At 40.0% G+C, this 23,407-nt stretch overlaps 1 protein-coding gene across 1 annotated transcript in view; it reads left to right on the top strand.

The window, feature by feature from the left end:
- ccdc146 (coiled-coil domain containing 146) overlaps positions 1–23,407 on the top strand; it is a 47,325-nt gene that overhangs the window by 5,961 nt on the left and 17,957 nt on the right. Inside the window, exons 4-16 of the mRNA XM_085376128.1 lie at positions 96–178; positions 334–427; positions 524–597; positions 1,352–1,579; positions 1,832–1,921; positions 12,854–12,950; positions 13,948–14,040; positions 14,926–15,093; positions 15,658–15,746; positions 17,050–17,214; positions 17,350–17,425; positions 21,576–21,724; positions 21,821–22,049. Coding sequence (XP_085232254.1) covers positions 96–178; positions 334–427; positions 524–597; positions 1,352–1,579; positions 1,832–1,921; positions 12,854–12,950; positions 13,948–14,040; positions 14,926–15,093; positions 15,658–15,746; positions 17,050–17,214; positions 17,350–17,425; positions 21,576–21,724; positions 21,821–22,049 — 1,635 coding nt within the window. The remainder of the gene's footprint in view (positions 1–95; positions 179–333; positions 428–523; positions 598–1,351; positions 1,580–1,831; positions 1,922–12,853; positions 12,951–13,947; positions 14,041–14,925; positions 15,094–15,657; positions 15,747–17,049; positions 17,215–17,349; positions 17,426–21,575; positions 21,725–21,820; positions 22,050–23,407) is intronic.

Genomic DNA, 23,407 nt, shown 5'->3' with positions numbered 1-23,407 from the left:
TTGAAAAATACGAAGTGTGAGCTTCAATTCGTTATAATGTACCTGATAATTCTGTATTATCAGTCTGTGGTTTACACGCTCTATGGGTCCTCTAGGAGCAAGAGGACAAGACAGAGGTCATGCAGGATCAATATGAGGATCTGAGGAGAGAGGTGGCACAAAGACAGCGAGAAATCAGGTATTATATGATGATGAAGTTTTAACATGCATTAACCACTATCTGTGTTCTGTGTGAGTTTGTTTTGTGTCTAACTGCAGATATTATCACTTTATTATCACGCCTTTAATGAAAATTGTTCCAGAGGTTAATGTACTTGTGTTTATACCTCACAGAAGTCTGATGGAAGATATAGAAACCCACGAAAAGCAGATATTGACAGAACAGAATGAGCTGGAAGATAAGAAGGCTCTCATTGAGCTCAAAGAGGTCTGTGCGAATGAGGGGGGAATAGCTTATAGGGTGCCATCAATAAAATAGCAAATCTGCCTTCTTACATGTGAACATCTCCATATGTATTACAAGGCTGAGAAGGCCGAGCTCATCAGAATACCTGACCAGATTTTAAAGGAGGCTGAAAGGAAACGCTCGACAAAGGAGTAAGTATATTAGTAAACTCCTCCTAATCTTTGCTGGGGAAGAGCAAGGAGAATATAGTTAGAAATTCCAGGAATGTCAATGAGACAGCTAGGGTGCTTCAGAGACACAGAAAAGAAAAGACAGCTGGAGCAACTTTCGAAAAGCCACTGCTCTAACCTGCCTCCACCCCTTCATCTGGAATTCGTACACAAACAAAATAAAAGTATCTGGATGAACCATTAAGATTCATAGTGGAAAGATTTTCTCTTTTTAATTGTTTATGCTCAGTGTAAATGTCTGTTTGGATATCAGTCCTTTTTTTTCCTACTGAAAACCATTTTTCAGTTTACATTTCTGCAGATTCTCTGGCTTTTGATCTACAGTACTACCAAATAAAGAACTGAAATGAGGGGTACTTTTTGTTGTACTACCCAAATTCTCAAAAATTTTCAGGCATCAGTCTTTTTATTGTAATTCAAGTGCAGCTGCAGGATGATTCACTTGCTGCGTCACTGCAGTTCCTTTTATGTTTCTTTTAAATTAATATTTGGCTTGCGAGTATTGCGGTGGAACTGTCTGTATAAGCTGTTTGAGCGCTGACTTGTAATTTCAAATTCACAAAGCTGAGGGGTACTGTGGGGTGTATGTAAAAGATGCATGCGCATGCTGTTATTTCATAAGATATGCACTAGAGCACACTTTTATCCTGTTCTCATACTTGCGTTCGTTCTTTATTTTTTACATTTCTTCCAATTCCTGAAACACAAATACCAGAGCTGCAATGAAGAAGATGAAAACACTAAATATGGAGATTTCAGAAATTGAGCAGCAAGTAAAAGCGGTGGATGAGCGAAACCATTCCCTCAGGATGAAGAAGGAGGACGTGATGCAAGAGCTGGAGGGTCTGAGGGTCCAAGTGGAGGCCAGTCAGAGGATTCAGAGGCAGCTGCTGAAAGAGCAGGAGATCAAGAAGGAGGAGCTGAATGAATTTATGGGCAACAGGTACTTTTTTTTTTCTTTTTTCTTTCATTTAGTCTGAGCAACTTTGACTATTCTTAGGGAATCGAACATAGTGCTTTTCAGGTAGTGCTAACAACTCATATCCCTTTAATTGACACATTTCACCAATCGTAGGACTAGGAGCACACTGCACTGGCTTGTGCCCCCCCCCCGGCTGGGTTTCTTCATGAGATAGATAATGTATGTTCAGATAGGATATTTGTCATGCGTGTCACTGTGTTTTCCCATTACCAGAGGCATCTTGGAAATGAAACTGCAGAACATCATGTGTGACAGAAAGCATCTGTATGAGAGACGGTCTCTGCAGCTCAAGGAGAAAAACAGGTACAGAGTGATATCTCACGAGTAATCTTTTCCACATGGAAATTAGTCCTTACATACTGAGAACCTTGACGGTGACCTTTTTCTGAACACAGAAATGTTAGGTTTGCATTTAGCATTTGCGTTAGCGTCTTCACGTGTTATTTTAGTAGTTTAAATCAGTCTTCTCTGCCACTGCTGGTGTCTATGTCATATATGTTCTAACATAAAAGGTCTTGAATAATCAGGCCCCATCTTATCTTAAAGACCTCATAGTTCTGTATCACCCCAATAGAGCACTTAGCTCTTAGGTTACTGGCTTACTTAAGGTATTTAAAAGTAAGGTATTCAATTTAATTTATATAGTGCAAAATCCCAACAACAGTCACCTGGAGGTGCTTTATATTTTAAGGCAAAGATCTAACAATATTAGAGAACCTGCTCTTTTAATTAACCAGCTCCTAGTTTGGATTCAGGGGACAGACACCCTCTCTACTTAAGATTGTGCTTGAAACTTTCCTTTTGGTAAAGCTTATATAGGCCTGGGCTGCTGGAGGCTTCTTCTGGAGGTGTTTCTTCTTCACTCACCTTTTGTCACTAACTACGTGTTTATACACCTCTCTGCATTTAATCATGAGGTTATTATTAACCTCTGGCTGTCCTCCAGAGCATGTCTTTTGTCCTGTCTTCCTCCCCTAATCCCCAAGCATTTGCGGCAAGTGGCAGCCCCTCTCTGAACCTGGTTCTGCCAGAGGTTTCTTCCTGTTGAAAGGGAGTTTTTCCTTCCCACTGTTACCAAGTGCTTGCTCATAGGGTGTCATCTGATTGTTGGGGCTTTTCTCTGTATTATTAAAGGGTCTTTGACTTACAATATAAAACGGCTTGAGATGGTTTGTCAGTTAGTCATGACTAGGGAAACCTAGTCATGCTATAAATCATTTAATGATACACTGTAAAGATTAGGGGTGCAACGATACACAAAATTCACGGTTCGGTTTGCACTGAAAAAAATATGTTGTTGGATTTACTTAATTCAATGGTGGACATTTGTTGCACACAGATGTTTTGCTTTGGCAGCAACTTAAACAATTGAGTTAAATTAACACAATTTATTCATGTTCAATAAACCTGTGCAATTTGTGTTGATAAAATGTGACTTAAACATGTTTTGATGAAGTAATTTGAGCTCTTGAAATATTTTAATCCTTCACAATTTTCTCACTTTATCCCAACACGATTCAATAACTTTTACCCAATACTACTTGGTCACTTAAATGCTACATGTTATCTTCAAATTACATTTTGCTATTATATTCTAGTATCAAATACACAATTTTCAAATGGAGGCCTTATAACAGATTGTATTGTTCTCTTCCAAGATGGTTGCTGGCATCCACCAGTAACCTTTCAAAACAAAATGTCTAATTTCACTGCATTGACAGTAGGTAAAGAATTAAACTGACATTACTCCTCCACTGAATCTACATAAATCAACAGTTAAATAATGTCAGTTCTTCCGTGTTCTCTGGAATCAATCACAGCAAAGAAATTAGACTCTTTCTTTTGAAAAATGTTGGGAAAGAACAAATCAAAACATTCTATTTAAGGCCTCTGACGTCAAGATTCAGTTAAACAACAATTATAACTAAACAATTTGAGGTAATGTTAGTTTCCATTAACATTAAATTAGGTTACTGAATTGGCAAACACCTTCCTATTAACATTACCCATTTTACCCCAATAACTAAAGAAATTAGCACTTGCAGGTCAAAACCTTTATTCAAGAGATGCAAAAATAACATTGATACAGTGACTGTCAAAAATTACAGCACTGATCATACTGTGACATCTTGGTTCAAAACAGCACACTTAGAAATATTCAACGTTCTTTACTTCAACTGAATGAAACTGAAAATACCATTTCACACGACCCATATGGGATATTTAGACTGCATAACTGTTCATGCTACATCTCTTCACTAGTAAAAGAAAGAAAAAATACAAAGAGAAATTTAAAAATGCTGCCAAAATGCTGTACAGAGCAAAAGGAAAAACAAACAACAACAAGAAAAACGGCTCGTCCTCATGGCAGTTGCAGAGTATATAAAAATGAACCCTGCGATCTGTTCCTGGAATTGAGCTTCAAAAATGCAGCAGAACAAGTGTGAGATTTAAATGTCCTCTCACCTAGAGCTGATCAGCTTGCATGCATAACAGTGAGCTTTCCTTGCAGGAGCAGTTTTGTCTTAGTTGTGAGTTTTTCTTGAGAGCTGAGTTGCATCCAACTCCATTACCACCCTTTGAATCACCTCAAAAGTGTAGCAGAGTTGTGATGGGTAACTCATATTGAAGGAATAAAAAAGGTCCAAACAGCATGGCTACTGCAAAGGTCACGTTATCCAGATCTTGAAGAACTACTATACCCTCGATGATGATGCCAACATCAGAAAAGTCATTGCCTGGTGCATCCTCTGGAGACAGATGTTCATTGTGGTTTTCTCAATCTGTGCAGTGGCCGCAGTCAAGTCCTGGTTAAACACAAAACATTTCTTTAAGATTCCTTTTTAAACTCATCTCTTTTGAATCTACCAGTTCTAATGTTAGAGTAATTTAAACCAATGCAAGCAACATAGTAAATAGCTATAGCCAAAGAGTTGCCTGCCATGCTGCCATTCATGGTCTAACAGAGTTTCTAAGACAGAGTGAAAAACATAATAATTTCAAATGCTTTACATTAGTTTTTGTTAGAAAGACACCGGCCCATCAGAAATCCAGGTTATGTCACTCAGAAGATGTTAGAATTTAGACTTTCAGCCCCACAATTTGGTTAGCTGTTGGTCTTTTTTTTTTCCAAACAAAAGCTAATGTAAATATTGGTGGGATTTTCCTTTGTTCACTAGAATGACAAATTTAAAGTTTTTTCACACTGATGTGACCCCTAATATAAGGGGGTGGGGCCTCAAGGGGGGGCGGCCGAGTTCGCTACCAGGCCTCATGTGAACTTCAAATTATTAAAGAGGACTACTGGTCCTAACCAGTCCAATGAGGATCAAGTGGATAACTAAATGCATTTTTAAATGTTGCAAAGCCACAATCTACTCATAAAACACTCACCATGAACTCCTGCACCAAGATGTTGCAATTGTCTTTCACACAGATGCGGAGCACTTTGATGAGACTCCCTTTGAGCATTAATGTCATCCTAAAGTATTATAACAAAGAAAACAGATTTGTGAACTTTTCAGTAGCACAGAAGAAAATGATCCCAGACAAAAACTTAAACCAGTCAACATGCAACACCAGCATCTACAAAGAAATATCAAAAGTTCCTGTTTGACATCAACTTTATGGATATATAGTTTCCAGAACATTTATTTTTTTAAAAAGATAAATTTTTCTCAGTGGGCCAGTAAATGCATAACGAAAATTATGGCATCCTTTCGGTGGAATCAGTACTCACGGGTAATAGTTGACTGTTTCAATGGATGCAGCATAAAAATCTTTTACTGACCTAATGCAATACATATACACTTTGTAGTTAAAGAATTTTAAAGTTCTTACTGTCATCATGGCAGCTACATCCTTTAGCTTTGTGCCCTGTTCCCCCAAACACTTTCAGCAGACTGTCAGAGAGAAACTCAGCTCCGTCAGAAACCTTGACTGTAAAGGCAAGGTTGGGATGCACTGGAATGCTGCATTTAATCTAAAATGACATAAAATTATTTTGAAATAACAGCAGGCACTGTGCTTGGTTAATCAGTAATGTTTTGTTGAATAAAAACTGTGTTTCCAGATCTTATGGGATTAAAAAAATCCAAAGATGTTTATTTCTGATTTGCAACCCAAGAACCCACAAGTTACAACCTCATTTTAGTTCAAGTGTGCATTAATGTGAGTCCAGTAATCACCTTTCTGACAATACATACAGGTTAAACCTATGGCAGATTTTGGATTTCTCAGTTGTATTAATAGGGTGGTCTATTTGAGTATGCATGCACCTAATAATTATAAAAAACCTATTATAATTAAGTTACAGAAACCTTAAGCGAAAATAGAATATACTTTCTTACCATAACACCTTGAACCCACAATCCATCAGCTGACTCCTGGTGAAATGCAGAATAGAGGTAATCTCTCAATGTGCAGCAAAAAAAAACAAAAACAAAAGGACAGCAGGTGAGGGCAGGAAGGGTAGGGATGTAAGCTAGCATAATGCCACTGATGATATTAGCTAAAGCTGTTCAATGTCCAAAATCTCACTAACACCACGGTGCAGTAAATACACAATGTAACTGAAGAGTCAGTTGGCAAATCTATTCACACAGAAAACCAAATTATGTTGTGAGTGCCTCGTAATTAGGTTTAATGTGATATTACGGCTCTTGTGCCAAAGACAAATTCAAATGAAAAAGCGCCAATTCTTTGACAACAGATAAAACAGCAAATAAGCTAACGGCTCTTTTTTAGCATGTTACATGGCGGCACTCTAGACGTTTAACTACATTTGGCTGAAATATGGTAAACATTAATTCAAATAATCAAGACATACCAAAAAACGTAGAGTTGGCTGCTCGACTTGACTGAGATGGATGCATTTTTTAAACCACGATCCAAAGCCCGCGAGATGAAATCACGCGTGGTTTCACGAGATTTAACGTTGCTATCTTATTGACTTACTTCACCTGAACATGATATGAACAATTTAATACACCCTTTCTGCATATCATGTAGTTTTTACACTATATAGTTACTGAAGGAAACGGTTTCCAGGGCCTACTCCGTGGATCGGCTTCCTCCGAGGCGTGGACGTCTATCAGCAGAGAATGTACCTTCACCTATCAGCAGAGAATGTCCCTTAGTCTGTAACACAGTCAAATATATTCTCAAGCAATATTCAAGCATGCCATTCAGCGTGTTAGTACGAGCTCGGGAGCAGCTTGGGAGAACAAGAAAACAGAGACTGCTTCAGGTTGTCTTCCCAAATTGACTCAACTTTATTCACAAGTACAACAGTTTATATAGAGGGTAAAATTCATGAGACAGCAGATTATCAGTTTAAACCAGTACAGACCAAGATAAGGGAGCGTCTTCCTGCCCATGGGTGAAGAAGCATCCTTTGTGTAGTTTATTAGTTCAGCTACAATTGTGATTATCTCAGCGACATATTTTCAAGGCACAAAACAAAGAGTTCTTTCATTAGTGAAATCTGAAACAAACCATTTGGCCTTCAACAGGCGTCTAAAAGATTAAGAAACTAATGTAGCTGAGGGAGTGATCTCTGTGGTATTTCAACCTTGTACCAGCCTGTGATTCTCACACATCAATTCTTGGGTCAAAGAGAAAAATAACTAAAACAAAGGGGCCTTATTGAATGACAGAGTTTTCCTGTATAATGTCACTATAAAACAATATCCAGTAAATGCTACCATGGTACTAAAATACCTAACAGTTACATTTATCTTTAAAACATGAGGCAATTGTGTTAAATACATGCAAGATGCTTACATAAATCCAAGAGATGGCCAGTCCCTTTTTTTCAGTGTGGTTCGATACTTTGGTGTCACGGTTCGATATTTTTTCGATACAAAAAAATGTTCATGCCTTTTTAATTTGTCATTTATTAAAATTATAAATATATATTTTAACTCAAAAGTACAGTTTTTAAATTTAATGTTGCTGAAACAAAAGTAATAAAAAAAATAATAAATATATCTCAGGGCTCTCAAAATTTCAAAATCCCTGGTAGCCCTTCGGGCAGGGACTCTTCAGTTTTTGGTAGCCCAAAATAAATGTAAGTAGCCCGAATAAAAAAGAGAGCAATTTTTTGATTGATGTTTTGTTTCCTTTACAATATTATACTTTAATGTATAATATTGTAAAGGAAACAAAACATTAATCAAAAAATTGTTGAAAAACAAATTACAACATTGTATAAAAATTACAATCATCAACTCAAATACTTGGTTCTAATTGAACAGAAATTTCTATGAACTTGTAAGAACTGTGTAGGACATGAATCAGTCTGTGTCAGATCCTGAATTTGAAATTTCCGCTGAAGTCACGGGTAAGAGACAAGTGGAACCAAGATCTAGGCCATTTGCTTTTTGAAGTTTGCAAAGACTGCTAAATTTTGCCAGTGGTAGTTCACTCTTTGCAACATAGTACGCTGTTCTAAACAGATTTTTCAGGTTTATTTTTAGTATGTTATTTGCAATTGGTGTTTGTTCTGGGAAAGATATTGCAGACTGAGCAATAATGCATTTCTTGCATTTCTCATGGCTTCTAATGGGGCCTTTCTTAAAATGACTGGTCCCAGTAACAAAGGCGCTTGTCGACTCAGAAATCGAGAGAAAACCAACAACACACCCGGCAGAACATTATGTTATTTACACGGGTGCACATAAGTGGTCCGCATGTGCGCATTCGCTGTCAAAATAAAAGAGGCGCACCAGGTAAGAAGTTGCAACGCGCGATTGCGTCTATATAAAAAGCACTGTTTTTGTCCGCTAGAGTGGGATTTTCACGGCACATTCTGCACCACATCTCTGTGCGTTCATCATTTGTTTGAAGCCAGCTCACCTCCTGCAACCACTTTTCTGAGAATACGCGCTTCTTTTGTGGTTCGGACTCCTTCTGACATTTCTTTGGAGCTGCAGGAACACCAAAGTAATTGCTTAAAGGAGCTTCTTCGACATCTTTAAGAGTTTTAAACAAATGTCTATCCTCCTCCAGAAAATCTTATGTATGCAAATAGGCGTTGCAACTTCATATCTTGTGCACGTTGTTTTTTGTTTTTTTTTGACAGCGAATGCGCACCTGCGGACCACTTATGTGCAGCCCCGGTTATATAGCTCGTCATATTGCAGCCACAGAAATTCTTTTGTCCATGAAACCATAAAGCTGCACTTTCTTTTTGCCTTATAGTCTGATTTGTCATAACTTTTCCGTTTTGTGGTAAGCTTTTCTTTGGCTGTCACTTCTTCACCCTGACCTCTCTTATTTGGCTCAGCAGAACTAAAATATAACGGTCAGCGATTCTCTGCGCGATCAACCTCTCACATGTTTAAGCTTGCTGCGGGAGATTTCACTTGTCATGTTTGCATAGTAAGCTAACGATTGATAAGACGATGTCAGAGGAATTGGTGCGCAAATTATCATCACTCGCCAATCAGTACTGTCGCTCTCTATACACAGTTCGCACGATTGCAAAGTGAAAGCAAAAAACAAGCGCAAATTCAAACACGATTTGAATATGTCACATATTGACAGTGGCTCACCGATGGCAATGACATGATTACCCAGCTACATTTCCGAAAGAATGCAAAAGCATTGACATATATTGTTCCTTCCTACAATAGCCCGACGGGCAGGGCAGAGATAGATTTTGGTAGTACGACTGGAAAAATCGCTAGCCCCGGGACGTCGGGCTAGCGATTTTGCAAGCCCTGTGTTACAGGCATGGCCCTTTAAGGATGAAGCCTGATGGGAAATGTATTCGGGATGTGTGTAGCGGGACTGCCTGGTGTGTGTGTGTGTGTGTGTGTGTGTGTGTGTGTGTGTGTGTGTGTGTGTGTGTGTGTGTGTGTGTGTGAAGAGAGAGAGCGGAGCAGGGGAAAAGTAACGGTTAGCTACAGAAGAGACGAAAAGAAAATAAATAAAAGGAATATAATAAGTCCCTCGACAGCCAGAGTTGTGTCGGCGATGCTCGCTGTGAGTAAACTGTTTCAGCCCACTGTATGCGGTGTTCATGCCTTAGAGAAGAAATAAAGTTCGGTGAAGCAGTTTCCTACGCCTCCTTCGATCTTTTTGCTAGCGGAGTTGACCTGTATAGTAAGCTGTTGCCGGCTACGAGTCAGTTACGGAACCTTCAAGTAACTGCCAGAGGTTTCCTTACTACGGTTCGGGGCCGCGGATCTGGCGCGGTAACACCTGTATCTGATTGAGGAATCACTCATCTTTGGAAAAGAGAGTTTATTACAGAGAAATGGCTCTTTCCAAAATAAAAGCTATACTATACGCTTCTTCTGGGCTATATTCTCAGCAGCATATTGTAGCGGGTCAGGGCTGTTCGGGGTTCTGTTTGTACAGTTATGTTTTGTTTATGTTGCCATAGTGACGGGTGACGCCCTCCCGCTGCGATGGTGTGTCCTTCCGGGGTCAGAGGGCGCCTTGTGTGTTGTTGTTGTTGTTGTTGCTGTGCGGTTGCCGCGCTGAGCAGTTAGCTAGCGGCAGTGTTCTTCTGCAGATGTCAATAAACGGCTGTGCTCCCTGGCTAGCTCACGGGAAGCAAGACCAAACGACACCTCCGTCTCCTCCTTGTCTGAGCTCGCCACATTGGTGTCAGAAGTGGGATGATGGTGGCACCCCATGTTCTGACCCGAGTGACTTTTCCCCCGCCGGTCGTGACCGGCCGGTGCGCCAAAAGAAGGCACCTGGACATTTGTAAAGTGAAAGCAAAAAACAAGCGCAAATTCAAACGCGATTTGAATATGTCACATATTGACAGTGGCTCACCGATGGCAATGACATAATTGCCCAGCTACATTCCGAAAGAATGCAAAAGCATTGACATATATTTTTCCTTCCTACAATAGCCCGACGGGCAGGGCAGAGATAGATTTTGGTAGTACGACTGGAAAAATCGCTAGTCCCGGGACGTCGGGCTAGCGATTTTGCAAGCCCTGTGTTACAGGCATGGCCCTTTAAGGATGAAGCCTGATGGGAAATGTATTCGGGATGTGTGTAGCGGGACTGCCTGGTGTGTGTGTGTGTGAAGAGAGAGAGCGGAGCAGGGGAAAAGTAACGGTTAGCTACAGAAGAGACGAAAAGAAAATAAATAAAAGGAATATAATAACTCCCTTGACAGCCAGAGTTGTGTCGGCGATGCTCGCTGTGAGTAAACTGTTTCAGCCCACTGTACGCGGTGTTCGTGCCTTAGAGAAGAAATAAAGTTCGGTGAAGCAGTTTCCTACGCCTCCTTCGATCTTTTTGCTAGCGGAGTTGACCTGTATAGTAAGCTGTTGCCGGCTACGAGTCAGTTACGGAACCTTCAAGTAACTGCCAGAGGTTTCCTTACTACGGTTCGGGGCCGCGGATCTGGCGCGGTAATACCTGTATCTGATTGAGGAATCACTCATCTTTGGAAAAGAGAGTTTATTACAGAGAAATGGATCTTTCCAAAATAAAAGCTATACTATACGCTTCTTCTGGGCTATATTCTCAGCAGCATATTGTAGCGGGTCAGGGCTGTTCGGGGTTCTGTTTGTACAGTTATGTTTTGTTTATGTTGCCATAGTGACGGGTGACGCCCTCCCGCTGCGATGGTGTGTCCTTCCGGGGTCAGAGGGCGCCTTGTGTGTTGTTGTTGTTGCTGTGCGGTTGCCGCGCTGAGCAGTTAGCTAGCGGCAGTGTTCTTCTGCAGATGTCAATAAACGGCTGTGCTCCCTGGCTAGCTCACGGGAAGGAAGACCAAACGACACCTCCGTCTCCTCGTTGTCTGAGCTCGCCACATTGGTGTCAGAAATGGGATGATGGTGGCACCCCATGTTCTGACCCGAGTGACTTTTCCCCCGTCGGTCGTGACCGGCCGGTGCGCCAAAAGAAGGCACCTGGACATGTGCAGGACTTTGTGTGGGGCAATGGGGTCGTCGGGGACGACTGACCCCTTAGGTGGAGGCTGTGTAGCGGGTCAGGGCTGTTCGGGGTTCTGTTTGTACAGTTATGTTTTGTTTATGTTGCCATAGTGACGGGTGACGCCTTCTCACTGCGACGGTGTGTCCTTCCGAGGTCAGAGGGCGCTCTGTGTGTTGTTGTTGCTGTGCGGTTGCCGCGCTGAGCAGTTAGCAGTGTTCTTCTGCAGATGTCAATAAACGGCTGTGCTCCCTGGCTAGCTCACGGGAAGCAAGACCAAACGATACCTCCGTCTCCTCCTTGTCTGAGCTCGCCACAATATTAAACATATCAGGTCCCCATAAGGAGAATCATGTGCTAACGGCTGTCTAAATGACTCGGGTAAAGTTTGTAGCATGCATGCTTGTTGTTTTTGTCTGCTTCCACTTGTCTTTGCACTAGGATGATGTCGGAGTAAATGTGCAGTCATATTCGTTGTGTTCCCACTAGTGCTGTCAGCGTTAATCTCGTTGAGATGACGTTAACGCCACAACACGGCAAATCTCCGTTAACGAGCTACCCCTGCGTGGGGCTGGACGGCCAACACGTTAACGAGCTAACTGCCACTAGTTCCCACCCATGTAATTGAGCATTGTGTGGCACATCCAACATACTGTTTTACTTTACTCCATGACGCGCTTAACTTCAGGGTCATACATCACATGAAAACCAAAATAATTCCAAACGCCAGATCTGAATGAGTGTGGGGGAGGTTCAATTTGCCATGTTGCAAGGAGAGCTTAACTTCTGTCTCGCTAGCTTGCCCTGCGCTCTTCCTTCTGACAATGCTGTCTGTGTTGAAGGCTCAGTGGATCTGCGCTCTACAGTGCAGCCTAGGCGGAGTAGTCGAACGCAGATTCACTGAGCGCTCAACACAGACAGCATCGTCAGAAGAAAAGTTGATAAAATAAATTACAAATTTTGTATTGTTCATACATATGCATACCGAACCGAAAGCACTGTATCGAACGGTTCAATACCGATACGAGTATCGTTGCACCCCTAGTAAAGATCCTTTAAGTATAAAAAATACATCATTTTGAGCAGTGGCAGGTGTAGTTTTACAGTTTTTCTGCATCAGTGTGCAAATGTTTTAAAGTCTAACAGCTGTTTAACAAGAGGTGAGTCTTTAGCTGCATTTCAAACACAGTTCAAAACCATCATATTTGACAGCAAACCATATGCAGCGCTTTATAATTAGCTAGATGTGAAACAATAGATTTTAGTGTTGGAGAGTCGGTGTCATGATAATGAAATATTTAAAAGGGGCCTGTTTTTTATCCTCAGGCAGATGCAAGCCCTGAACAGGATGGAGCACGCATTGACCGCAGCCACGGAGCAGCTCGAACACATGCGGAATATCTACGAGAAGTTAAAGGCAAAGGTGATCTGTGAAATGTTGCTTTCACATGAAGACATGGTGAAGCAGTTAAAGTGTCCAGTGTGATTGCTGTGGTTCCTTTGTACATGTAACACCTGTAATTGCGACTTAAAAGCTTCACAGTACTGTATAGATTCTCTTCATCTTCTCACTGGAGTTAACAACAGATTTGGAACATTTTCCAGGCTTTGACACAGGTGTTGTATTGTCACATAAATTGTTGATTTATATTAGACCAAGCTTCCTGTCATTTTTCTGATGTGCGCATTTTTTAACGAGAAAGTGGAAGGAAGAGGAACAAGCGGCTGATTGGAAATGCATCAGCACATCTCAAAAGGACATAATGGCATGAAAGGAAATCAATATGACACATCTGGGAATTTGCACATTGAGGAAACAAGGAAACAACGCTTCTGAACATTATGATTCACTCAGTTTGCTAATCAAGAATAGCTCACACGAACAGCCGCACGTAATGAAACTGAACTGTTTGGAGGAGTCTGTGGTTTTACCACAGAAATTCATCACATTTAAATCGAACGCGATGTGATTGATGGGTTTAATATTGTCATACTGTTGTGCTCAAACTTTACCCAGCAAGAGGGCTAATAATGAATATTTATTGCTTTATGTATGCAGATGAAATTTAATTATGGTATTGCATTATCTTTTTTGAAGTACTTGAACTTACTGATGTAGTCTTCTTCTCCCTCCAAACTTTTATAAAATATGCGGCTGCGGAGATCAAACTGCTAAAAACGAGACGCTGTTATAAGATCAAATAATCTAACACTGTTGTGTTTGTTTTTTAGTAAGCCTTTTTGTGGGATTGAATATTCACTGCCCGGATTAGATATTGGGTGTAGGAAGATTAGGACTCAATCCTCATGGTGTTTTTTTTTCTTTACACTGTGGTCTGAAGAACATTGCATTTGAACCCAATTCAAAGGATACTTGCCAATTTATACTGAAAGAAAACTCTCATTTTCTGAATTTTCAGTTAGATGCTGTCCCCAAAACAGAAGCCAGCTTTCAGCAAAGGATGGAACTTCAGAAAGAGGTTGATGCTCTCAAAGTCAGCTTTGAAAAGCAGGTGGGCATGTAAGGGCCAACCATCGATCCGTTTTCTTCTGCTCATTGAATTCAGGGTCGCAGTTTGAGCTGGAGTAGGGCGAGAGGCTGCGTATACCCTGGATACGTCTCCAGCCTATCAAAAGATATGCTTTAAATACCACATAGACTTTATTAATCTGACACTGGGGAAATTCACATTATAGCAAGAATAAGTGTGAGCAAGAAAAAGCAAATTGGAGATATCTTGATGCATTCTCAATGCGTTTTGTGGGAGAAAGGTTTCGTCACTCATCCAAGTGACTTCTTCAGTCTCAGCTGACTGCAGGTTTCCCCAAATCTTATAAACAGCACATTTGCATAATGACTGAAACCAGCCCACTGAAACGTTTCTCCCACAAAACGCTACGTCCAGATGAACAGAATCAACTTTTGGAGAATTGGAGATATATTAGAAAAAGGAAAAAGTAGAACAATAAATAATAAATAGTGTTTAAATACAGAAAAAACAGACAAAAAAACTACACGAGTAATTTCTGCTATTCACAAATGGTTGCTACAGTATGAACAATCAAAGAAATTTTCATATTTACTCTGGGAGTGATAATATTAATTATAATATGCTATAATATTAGTTAGTTTTAATAAACATCTCAGGCTTTTTCCACTTTCTGGGTCTTGCACTTTTACTATTAAAGTTCTCACTAAGTCGTTTTTCATGTCTTTGTATCTTAATTTCAAGAAATGAGGGACAAAATGAGATTTCTGTTTACATATTTTGTTCATGACACACAATAAGAGAAAATTGATTCCAGTGATCGCCCCGGGGATCCATAATATCATTCGGTTTTTAATGTTTTTAAGGTGTTTTTAAACTGTAAAGGGCTCCTAAATTGTTCCCAAACAGCTATTGGCGGCTGAAGAGGAAAGCGAGAGAAAGCAGCAGTATCGGGTCATTCAGGAGCTGCTCAGTGACTCAAACCGCCTCAGAGAGGAGGTCCATAACCTGAGATGTTTAACGCAAATCAAAGCAGAGGAGAGAGGCCAGAAGCACCGTGAACTGCTCAGGGTCGAGGTGAAGTTTAAACCCACAGACATGCACACCGATTTATTTACATTTTATGTCATCATTAGTGCATTTTAGTGCATAATATAATCATTTATGCAGACACAGAGCAGTTCAACTAGACTTGTGTGAGAATCAGTGGGTTTGTATTTTAGATACTTTGGGATGTTAGCATGACAGTCGAGAAACCAGCGAGCAAGAGCGCATCTGTCTTCTACATTAATAATATTGGGGATATTGGGATTGAGGAAAAAACATTTTATAAATTATTACGTTTTTTTTTTTTAATTAATAAAAGATTCACCGACTCTTTCTTAATTAGTACATAAGAAAATCCTGGATCAACAGCAACCAGCTCGAAAATAAATGAGAAATTCTTAAAAATAAAAATTGCAAAGAAAACAAAGACTGTTAGATCAGTCATTTGAATTTTTGTTTATCCTTCATTTACTTACAGTTTAAAAATGGAAGCTATTTTAAAGGCACAAGGGAAGTTTGATATCTGGCACAAACACACACACGTGCATACACACAGCAGATGATGATGCTGTTCCATGTTAAATCTTCCAACAGCAACTGAACGAGCGCATCCAGCACGAGCTCAAAGAAAAAGACCTGATCATCATGGACCATAACAAGCTCAACACTATGCTACAGCGCAGGTGCACCTGTTTTGTTTTTTTTAACGATGTTATAGTGTTGTTAATTATGTTGTTAATTTCAGAAATAAACTGTATAACAACAGTTTATTAAAGAAATAAACTGTTGTTACTGTCTCTGTCTGGCTCTCTCTCTGAAATAAAAGCATTTTATTACATTTTTATTTCCCGATGCAAAATCCTTGATGTGTGTACCTCATTTTGCTCTATCCATCCATCTTTTCATCCGTAATTGGATGAAGTAGCATGAATTTAAATATCAGAACTTTTGCAGTGACTGCCTGAAGTCTAGAATCCATGGACATCACCAGATGTGGTTTCCTCCCTCGAGATACTATGCTAGGACTTTACTGCTTGTTTGTGGGCCTCTCTCTGTTTTATCTTCAGTAGCTGAAAAACAGGCTCTATTCGAGTTTTCTGTATGCTTTGAGTTCTTACCTATTTCTAGCTTTGTGTTTCTCCAAAAGGATCACAATGCTAGATAACATTACAACTCAGCAGAGGAAGACTCTGTTAATGTTCATGTCCTCTCACATATTCACGAGCCACAAGGGTTTTGGATAAATTTGACATTTTAAGTGCCATTTACTTCCATTTAACTAAAGCAAATATCCGTCTCCAAAAGCACAAAACTCACACCAAGTATGTAGATTTTGGTTTTCAGTGAAATATTCCTTTAATATAACCATTTTTCACGACTGATAATTGATTCCATGTTATATGTTTGGCTCCTCTGAGCTGCAAAATATCTGCAGCCACAATTAATTCAGACATCTGTGCATGTTGTCTTGGTAGAAAACCATTTCTTTCTAATTGGTCATACTTCAGTGTTCAGACACAGACTAATGCATAAAGCACCACCCAGTATAAAAGCAGATTTTTAAACAATGCATTCATTAAGGTCAAAGCAGCAGAGTTCAGTTTGAAGTGGTTGCACTTGACATGGAATCAGACAGTGTATCTCCTCTCTGTTCTCACATTTAGCCGTCGTTCGTCACAGCACACACGTCTTAGATGCATTTTAAACCCTGTGAGACTTTGGTTCTTTCATAATTTTGTGATCCACTGATCACTTGTAATGAATATGAGTCACTGATATTAAGATTACTCTGTTAGGAGTATAGCATCTGTTGATGACAAAATTTCTGTCCATAGTTTATTTAGCAAGCGCACATAGACCTAAAAGTCTAAGAAGTATAAATACAAAGCATTAGTGTAACATGTAAAGAAGTTGTTCTGGATTGGGAGTTTGTGTTGTAGATAAATAATGTGTTCATTACTAATCTGTGTTTTGTTACCTCGTCAGAATATTACAGTACTCTAAGCTGTCCGATATGGTTATGGAAGAGAAGAAAAAGTATGTCAAGCTGAAACAGATGGCCTCACAGACGATCACAGAATTGACGGAGCAGATTAAGGTCCTGGAAAATGAATCGGAAATCCAGCGAACCATTGCCATCAACAAGGACAGGTGTGTTTAGGATATGTGGTCATAACCAAATACTATAATAGCAGTTAAAATGTCAAGCTGTGTGCAACGAGTTATGTTTTATTGAGTTTCTGTGTGTAATTATTATCTTTTTCCCTTTATATACGCCTATTTCAGAGGACTCTCAAAGGCTCGTATGAAGATCTCTAATACTTCGAAAACAAGGGACAAGCTACGCAATGACATTTCCAAGGTTCACAGACACACACACACCCTTTGCAGTATGGCAGTATCACAATTTAGACAGTTTAAACAAACATTAAATGAGCTGCGAGACATCCAAAGTTGTGTACAGACACAAATAAGACAGGGGTGAACTCATTGGTAGCATTTTATAGTAAAACGTGTGGGGTTTTTTTTGTTTATCACTGTTGTTAGAATGATCTTACCTGAAGTGCTTTATTACTGTGCCATATATTAATCTCATATTAATCAAACTGCCATATAATCATATAGTGTAGTGTTAAGTGGACACAGCCCTGAATAATAAAGGCATTAGAATAGGTGTCCTTCAGTCGTAGACTCTCACCCATGTTTGCCTGTAGAGCAGTAGATAGTAGTGGAAACTTGTAGTGGAAACTTACTGAAATGCTGTTGTTTAGACTAGAAAAGGTTCCTGGTAATAAAACTGTCAGGTGCCCGTCACCATTTTGAGATCCACGGCAACGTGTCTTGCAGGACGCATCTCCCTTCTAGAAGTATTGTGAAAGTGAAATAAAGTGTTAAATGGTCTAGGGAGCAGTGTTTTGTCTTCCATCGGCTGCCTCTGAGGAATCAAAAAAACTCGGTGAAGGGTTACGGACAGTACCTAGCTCAGGGGTAGGTCAGGGTAGCCGTTCAGCGGATTCGAACCCCAACCTTCCGATCATGGGGCGACCACTCTACCTACTGAGCTATCCCTGCCCACAAAAAACGTGAAAAGATTCCTGACTTTGATTACCCAAATGACATTTTAAGAAGGTTCCTCTCCTGGATGTTATACTTGTACCATCTTTGCTGTTGAAGAATTCTCCCACAGATTTAGATTCAGGATTCTTTCAGTGCTAGGCAAGGCAAGGCAAGTTTTTTTGTATAGTACAATTCAACAACAAGGTGATTCAAAGTGCTTTACAGAGACATTAGAAACAAAAACAAATAAAAAGCATGATTTAAAATTGATTAAAACAATCAAACAAACTAATTAACAAACAAACAAAACAGTATATAAAATCAAAACAGATAAAATCAGAAATAGATAAAATCAGTAGTTAAAATGTTAGTTTTGAAATTTAAGCTTAAAAGTGTGGATTTGGTGCTTTATTTAAATGCAGCTGAGAACAGGTGAGTCTTCAACCTGGATTTAAATAAACTGAGTGTTTCAGCTGATCTGAGGCTTTCTGGGAGTTTGTTCCAGATATATGGAGCATAAAAGCTGAATGTAGCTTCTCCGTGTTTGGTTCTGACTCTGGGAACTGATAAAAGACCGGATCCAGATGACCTGAGGGATCTGGAAGGTTCATACTGGGTCAGGAGGTCACTGATGTATTTTGGTCCTAAACCATTCAGAGCTTTATAGACCAGCATCAGAACTTTAAAGTCTATCCTCTGACGGACAGGCAGCCAGTGTAAGGACCTCAGAGCTGGACTGATGTGGTCCACTTTTTTGGTCTTAGTGAGGACTCGAGCAGCAGAGTTCTGAATGAGCTGTAGTTGTCTGACTGATTTTTTAGGTAGACCTGTAAAGATGCTGTTACAGTAATCAAGCCTACTAAAGATGAATGCATGGACTAGTTTTTCCAGGTCCTGTTGAGACATCAGATCTTTTATCCTTGATATATTCTTGAGGTGATAGTAAGCTGACTTTGTTATTGTCTTAATGTGTTTTTCTAAGTTTAGGTCTGCATCCATCACTACACCCAGATTTCTCGCCTGGTTTGTGGTTTTTAGATGTATAGATTGAAGTTCTCTGGTGACCTGTAATCGTTTTTCTTTGGCGCCAAAGACTATTACTTCAGTTTTGTTTTTGTTTAGCTGGAGAAAATTGTGGCACAACCAGTCATTAATTTCCTAAATGCATTTACCAAGAGTCTGTACAGGGCCTCGGTCTCTTGGTGACATTGTGATATATATTTGTGTGTCATCTGCATAGCTATGATAGTTTATTTTGTTGTTCTTTATAATCTGTGCCAGTGGGAGCATGTAAATGTTAAACAGAGGGGGTCCCAAGATGGAACCTTGGGGAACTCCACATGTGATACTTGTCTGCTCGGATGTGAAGTTACCTATTGATACAAAGTATTTCCTGTTTTCTAAGTATGTTTTGAACCAGTTTAGTACAGTTCCTGAAAGACCTGCCCAGTTCTCCAGTTGTTTGAGTAATATGTTGTGGTGGTCAACTGTGTCAAATGCTGCACTGAGATCCAGTAAAACTAAGACTGACATTTTTCCACTGTCTGTATTCAGACATATGTCATTAAACACTTTGGTCAGAGCGGTTTCAGTGCTGTGGTTCTGTCTAAAACCTGACTGGAAGGCATCATAGCAGTTATTCTGTTTTAAGAAGTAATTGAACTGTTGAGAAACTGCTTTTTCAATGATCTTACTTAAAAGTGGGAGATTTGAGATCGGCCTGTAGTTGTTCATTTGTGTCTTGTCAAGATTGTCCTTTTTCAGTATAGGTTTGATTACAGCAGTTTTTAGTGGTTCCGGAAACACACCTGACATTAAAGAAAAGTTGACGATCTGTAACAGGTCTGACTCTAAAGTCTTTGAGACCTTTTTGAAAAAACTTGTTGGCAGGACATCTAAACAGCAAGAGGAGGAGTTCAGTTGACCTAAGATGTCTTCAGGTCTTTGCTGTTAATAGGGTGAAACTGTTTGATGGTGTTTAAACAGTTTTTCGGTGAACACAGTACATATTCTGGATCTGCTGTTGATGTACCAATTGCTTGTCTAATCTTTTGGATTTTTTCTGTGAAGAATTTGGCAAAGTCATTGCAGGCCATGGTCGAATGAAGTTCAGCTGCTACTGGCACAGGAGGGTTTGTTAGCCTGTCAACTGTAGAAAATAAGACCCGAGCATTATGGCTGTTTTTAGTGATGATGTCAGAGAAGTAGGACCTTCTTGCACTCCTCAGTTGTAAATTATAATTGTGAAGTTTCTCTTTATAGATGTCATAATGAACCTGGAGATTTGTTTTTCTCCATCTGCGCTCAGCTTTCCTACACTCTCTTTGCTCAGGCCCTTGGAGATCAGTAGGTCAAGAGTGTGTCCTCTATTATGTGTGGCCTCTGTTACATGCTGAGTCAGCCCAAAGTTGCCCAGAGTGTTACTCAGGTCTTTAGTCCCTTTGTCCTGAGGGTTGTCGACATGGATGTTAAAATCCCCAACAATAATTACACAGTGGAAATCAACACAGATCACAGACAGCAGTTCACTGAGGTCATTAAAAAAGTCTGTGCAGTATTTGGGAGGCCTGTAAACATTAAGAAACACAACTTTGGATGGGGCCTTCAGCTGTAAAGCCACATATTCAAAAGACTGAAAACTTCCAGGAGATAGCTGCTTACATTGAAATGATTCATTAAATAAGACCGCAACCCCTCCTCCTCTCCTGCTCACCCTGGCCTCACTGATAAAACTGTAGTTAGGAGGGGTCGTCTCGATGAGAACAGCTCCACTGTTACTTTGGTCCAACCAAGTTTCAGTTAAAAACATAAAATCACGTCTGTGTTTTGTGATACCTCTGGCCCAAAAAACCTTCATCGCAGAGCTGGCTTTGAGTTTGATGAGTGATGACCAGTGGATAACAGTGATGTGCTTTTAAAAATGACCTGGGGTTTTTTAGCTTTTCGGTTAGTCTTACTTCTGGTCTTTGTTCTGGTCTTCCCTGTTTGTTTTTGTTAGATTTCGCTCCAATTGTGTGCACCACCTGTTATTTAGCTTCATTTTGCCAGCTTGTCCCGTCACTTCCAAAAGTCAAACATTCCAGCCGTTTTCTTGAGTTCCTGGTGTTTTCTCCTTTTTAAACTTCCTCTTCTTGCGAATGTTTCGAGGACACTGACTAAATGGTCTGTGCTTGACCATGGCCTGTTCTGCATTTCTCTCCATCACACTAAAGGACAACACAAGTATCTAAGGAAAGGGCAAACATGGAAGAAATACTTTAAAAGAATGAATACATAAAATGTACTGTATTAAATCTGATACGTCCAAAGTTCTGTCGCACTGAACCCCACTGACCATTAAAAAAAAAAAAAATTAGAACAGACTTTTCTGAGGGTCATTAAGTGCTTTGTACCGATCTTGTTTCTGATGCTGTGAACATGCTTATTACTTTCTCTTTCTCTCTGACTTGTTGTAGGCTGCCGGGAAGCAGTGCCGGATAAATCAGGAGTGTGAGGACAACAAACTGGAACTAATGAAGCTCACACAAATGATCAGCCATCAGCAGGAGACTCTGCTGGAAATAAACAAGAATCACAAAACTGCCATACAGCGGCGCAACTTCCTGTATGTTCATAGCTTAAAGCTCAAGTAATGGCTACCCGAATGCTTGCATATTGACCTAAAGCTCGTATATACTATATGCACTTCTCAAATCTACAGAGGAATCCAGCTCCTGGAACATGAAGAGATTTTGTGTAACTACTATGAGAAGGTGAACATCCAGGAGGCAGCTATCACTAAAAGAAACTCGATTCTGGAGGCCCTGGAGAAGGACATGAGAGACTTGGAGTTAGCGATTAATGAGGAGAAGAGGAAGATAGACCTGAAGAAGAAAGATGTACTCCTCAAGAGGAAACTGGAGGAGGAGATTACAATGCTCCAAATAGAGGTAGAAAAACATTAGATAAACCTACACACTCATCCTCACACAGACGGTTAACAGTCCGTCCACAAAGGAAGCAATTACACCAAACTTGTGGAAATGCATACTAATTACCTGAGAAGTTATAGAGTAGGAGGAAAAATGTGTCTACTTATTGCATGCTTAACAGGTTTTGAGAACGCAAGATTTCTATGAAGATGTAGAAATCCTTCATTAAACTCATTTTTCTTGTGTAAACAGTGCTGACAGTGTTCCGGCAACAGTCTCACAACACCCACTTCTCTTTTCTTACTGTCTTCTTTTATTCCTTATTAACAAGAAATGAAAACTGGAAATGCATCATACTGTACAGTTCAAGACATTTTTGCATTGCCTAATGTTAGAGCCACCCATAAGGCATATACTCTTGAATGAGCACTGCATCCTATAAAATGTCCCTGCGCTTTCCATAGTGGCATTTTGCTAATATAGCCACTAATTGGTGCCTGAGGTGCAATATGCTGCTGCCCACATTTCTCCAACAGTGCAACCATGACTATATCATGAAATGACTTTGCTTCGTGGACTCAAAATCCTCTCTGAATGTAGTTAAACCTGCCAGCTAGCATGAAAAAAAAAGAGATGCTGTGAAAGTACAGATTTTCCTGAGAATCTTCTGGCACATGTGGTGTCTGTAGGTGTGTTCGCGTTAGCATGCCTGGTCCATCTGCAAACCAGGGACTTTCTTCAACAGCACTTCCATGCGTTGTCCAGCTAGGTGTGTGTGTTCCCATTACTCCTTGTCATAAAAATAATATACGCGATTTATTTTTTATCCGTAGAGGTCTGAGGGAGTGTATGACTGCGGGTGTATGTGAGTTGAATGGTGTCAGATTTTACAGATTATTGCTCAACTTTTACTGTCTCTATCAAGCCAGGGGAACTCCAGCAAGAACAGTTAAGTGCAGTGCTTTAGAATAAAACCCATAGAGCAGTGGAGACACTCAGAACATCACTAATGAGCAGGTCCTTGTTTTGAAACACGTTCAGCATTTTATCTCACAAAGAGACTTCTGAATTACTCTAGTAAACATGCTGTGTGGGAAGGCTTTCGCTTTACTTTAATGACAGGACTCAGTGCTCATTAAAGTGTAAACATTCGTAGTTTGACCATAATCAAGACTGATTATGCTTGAGAGGTGTCTGCTTGGACAAACTAGTGGAAGAAGGCATGCATCTATTCACAATTTAAAACAAAACATTTTGAAATAGCCACACAAGGGATGAAGATTGGGGGGAATTTTCTTCCCTATTGTCAGATGAGAGCCTCATTTTGCTGAGCAGATCTTAATGGAGTGAAATTTTAAGGATGGACACTTGCCAAA

This window comes from Diplotaxodon limnothrissa, linkage group LG17 (assembly GCF_057381915.1).
Source record: "Diplotaxodon limnothrissa isolate DT_005_m linkage group LG17, D_limnothrissa_male_GT1.1, whole genome shotgun sequence".
Classification (NCBI taxonomy): domain Eukaryota; kingdom Metazoa; phylum Chordata; class Actinopteri; order Cichliformes; family Cichlidae; genus Diplotaxodon; species Diplotaxodon limnothrissa.
The sequence above is the reverse complement of the archived record's forward strand: the minus strand, read 5'-3'. Positions and strand labels throughout refer to the sequence as shown.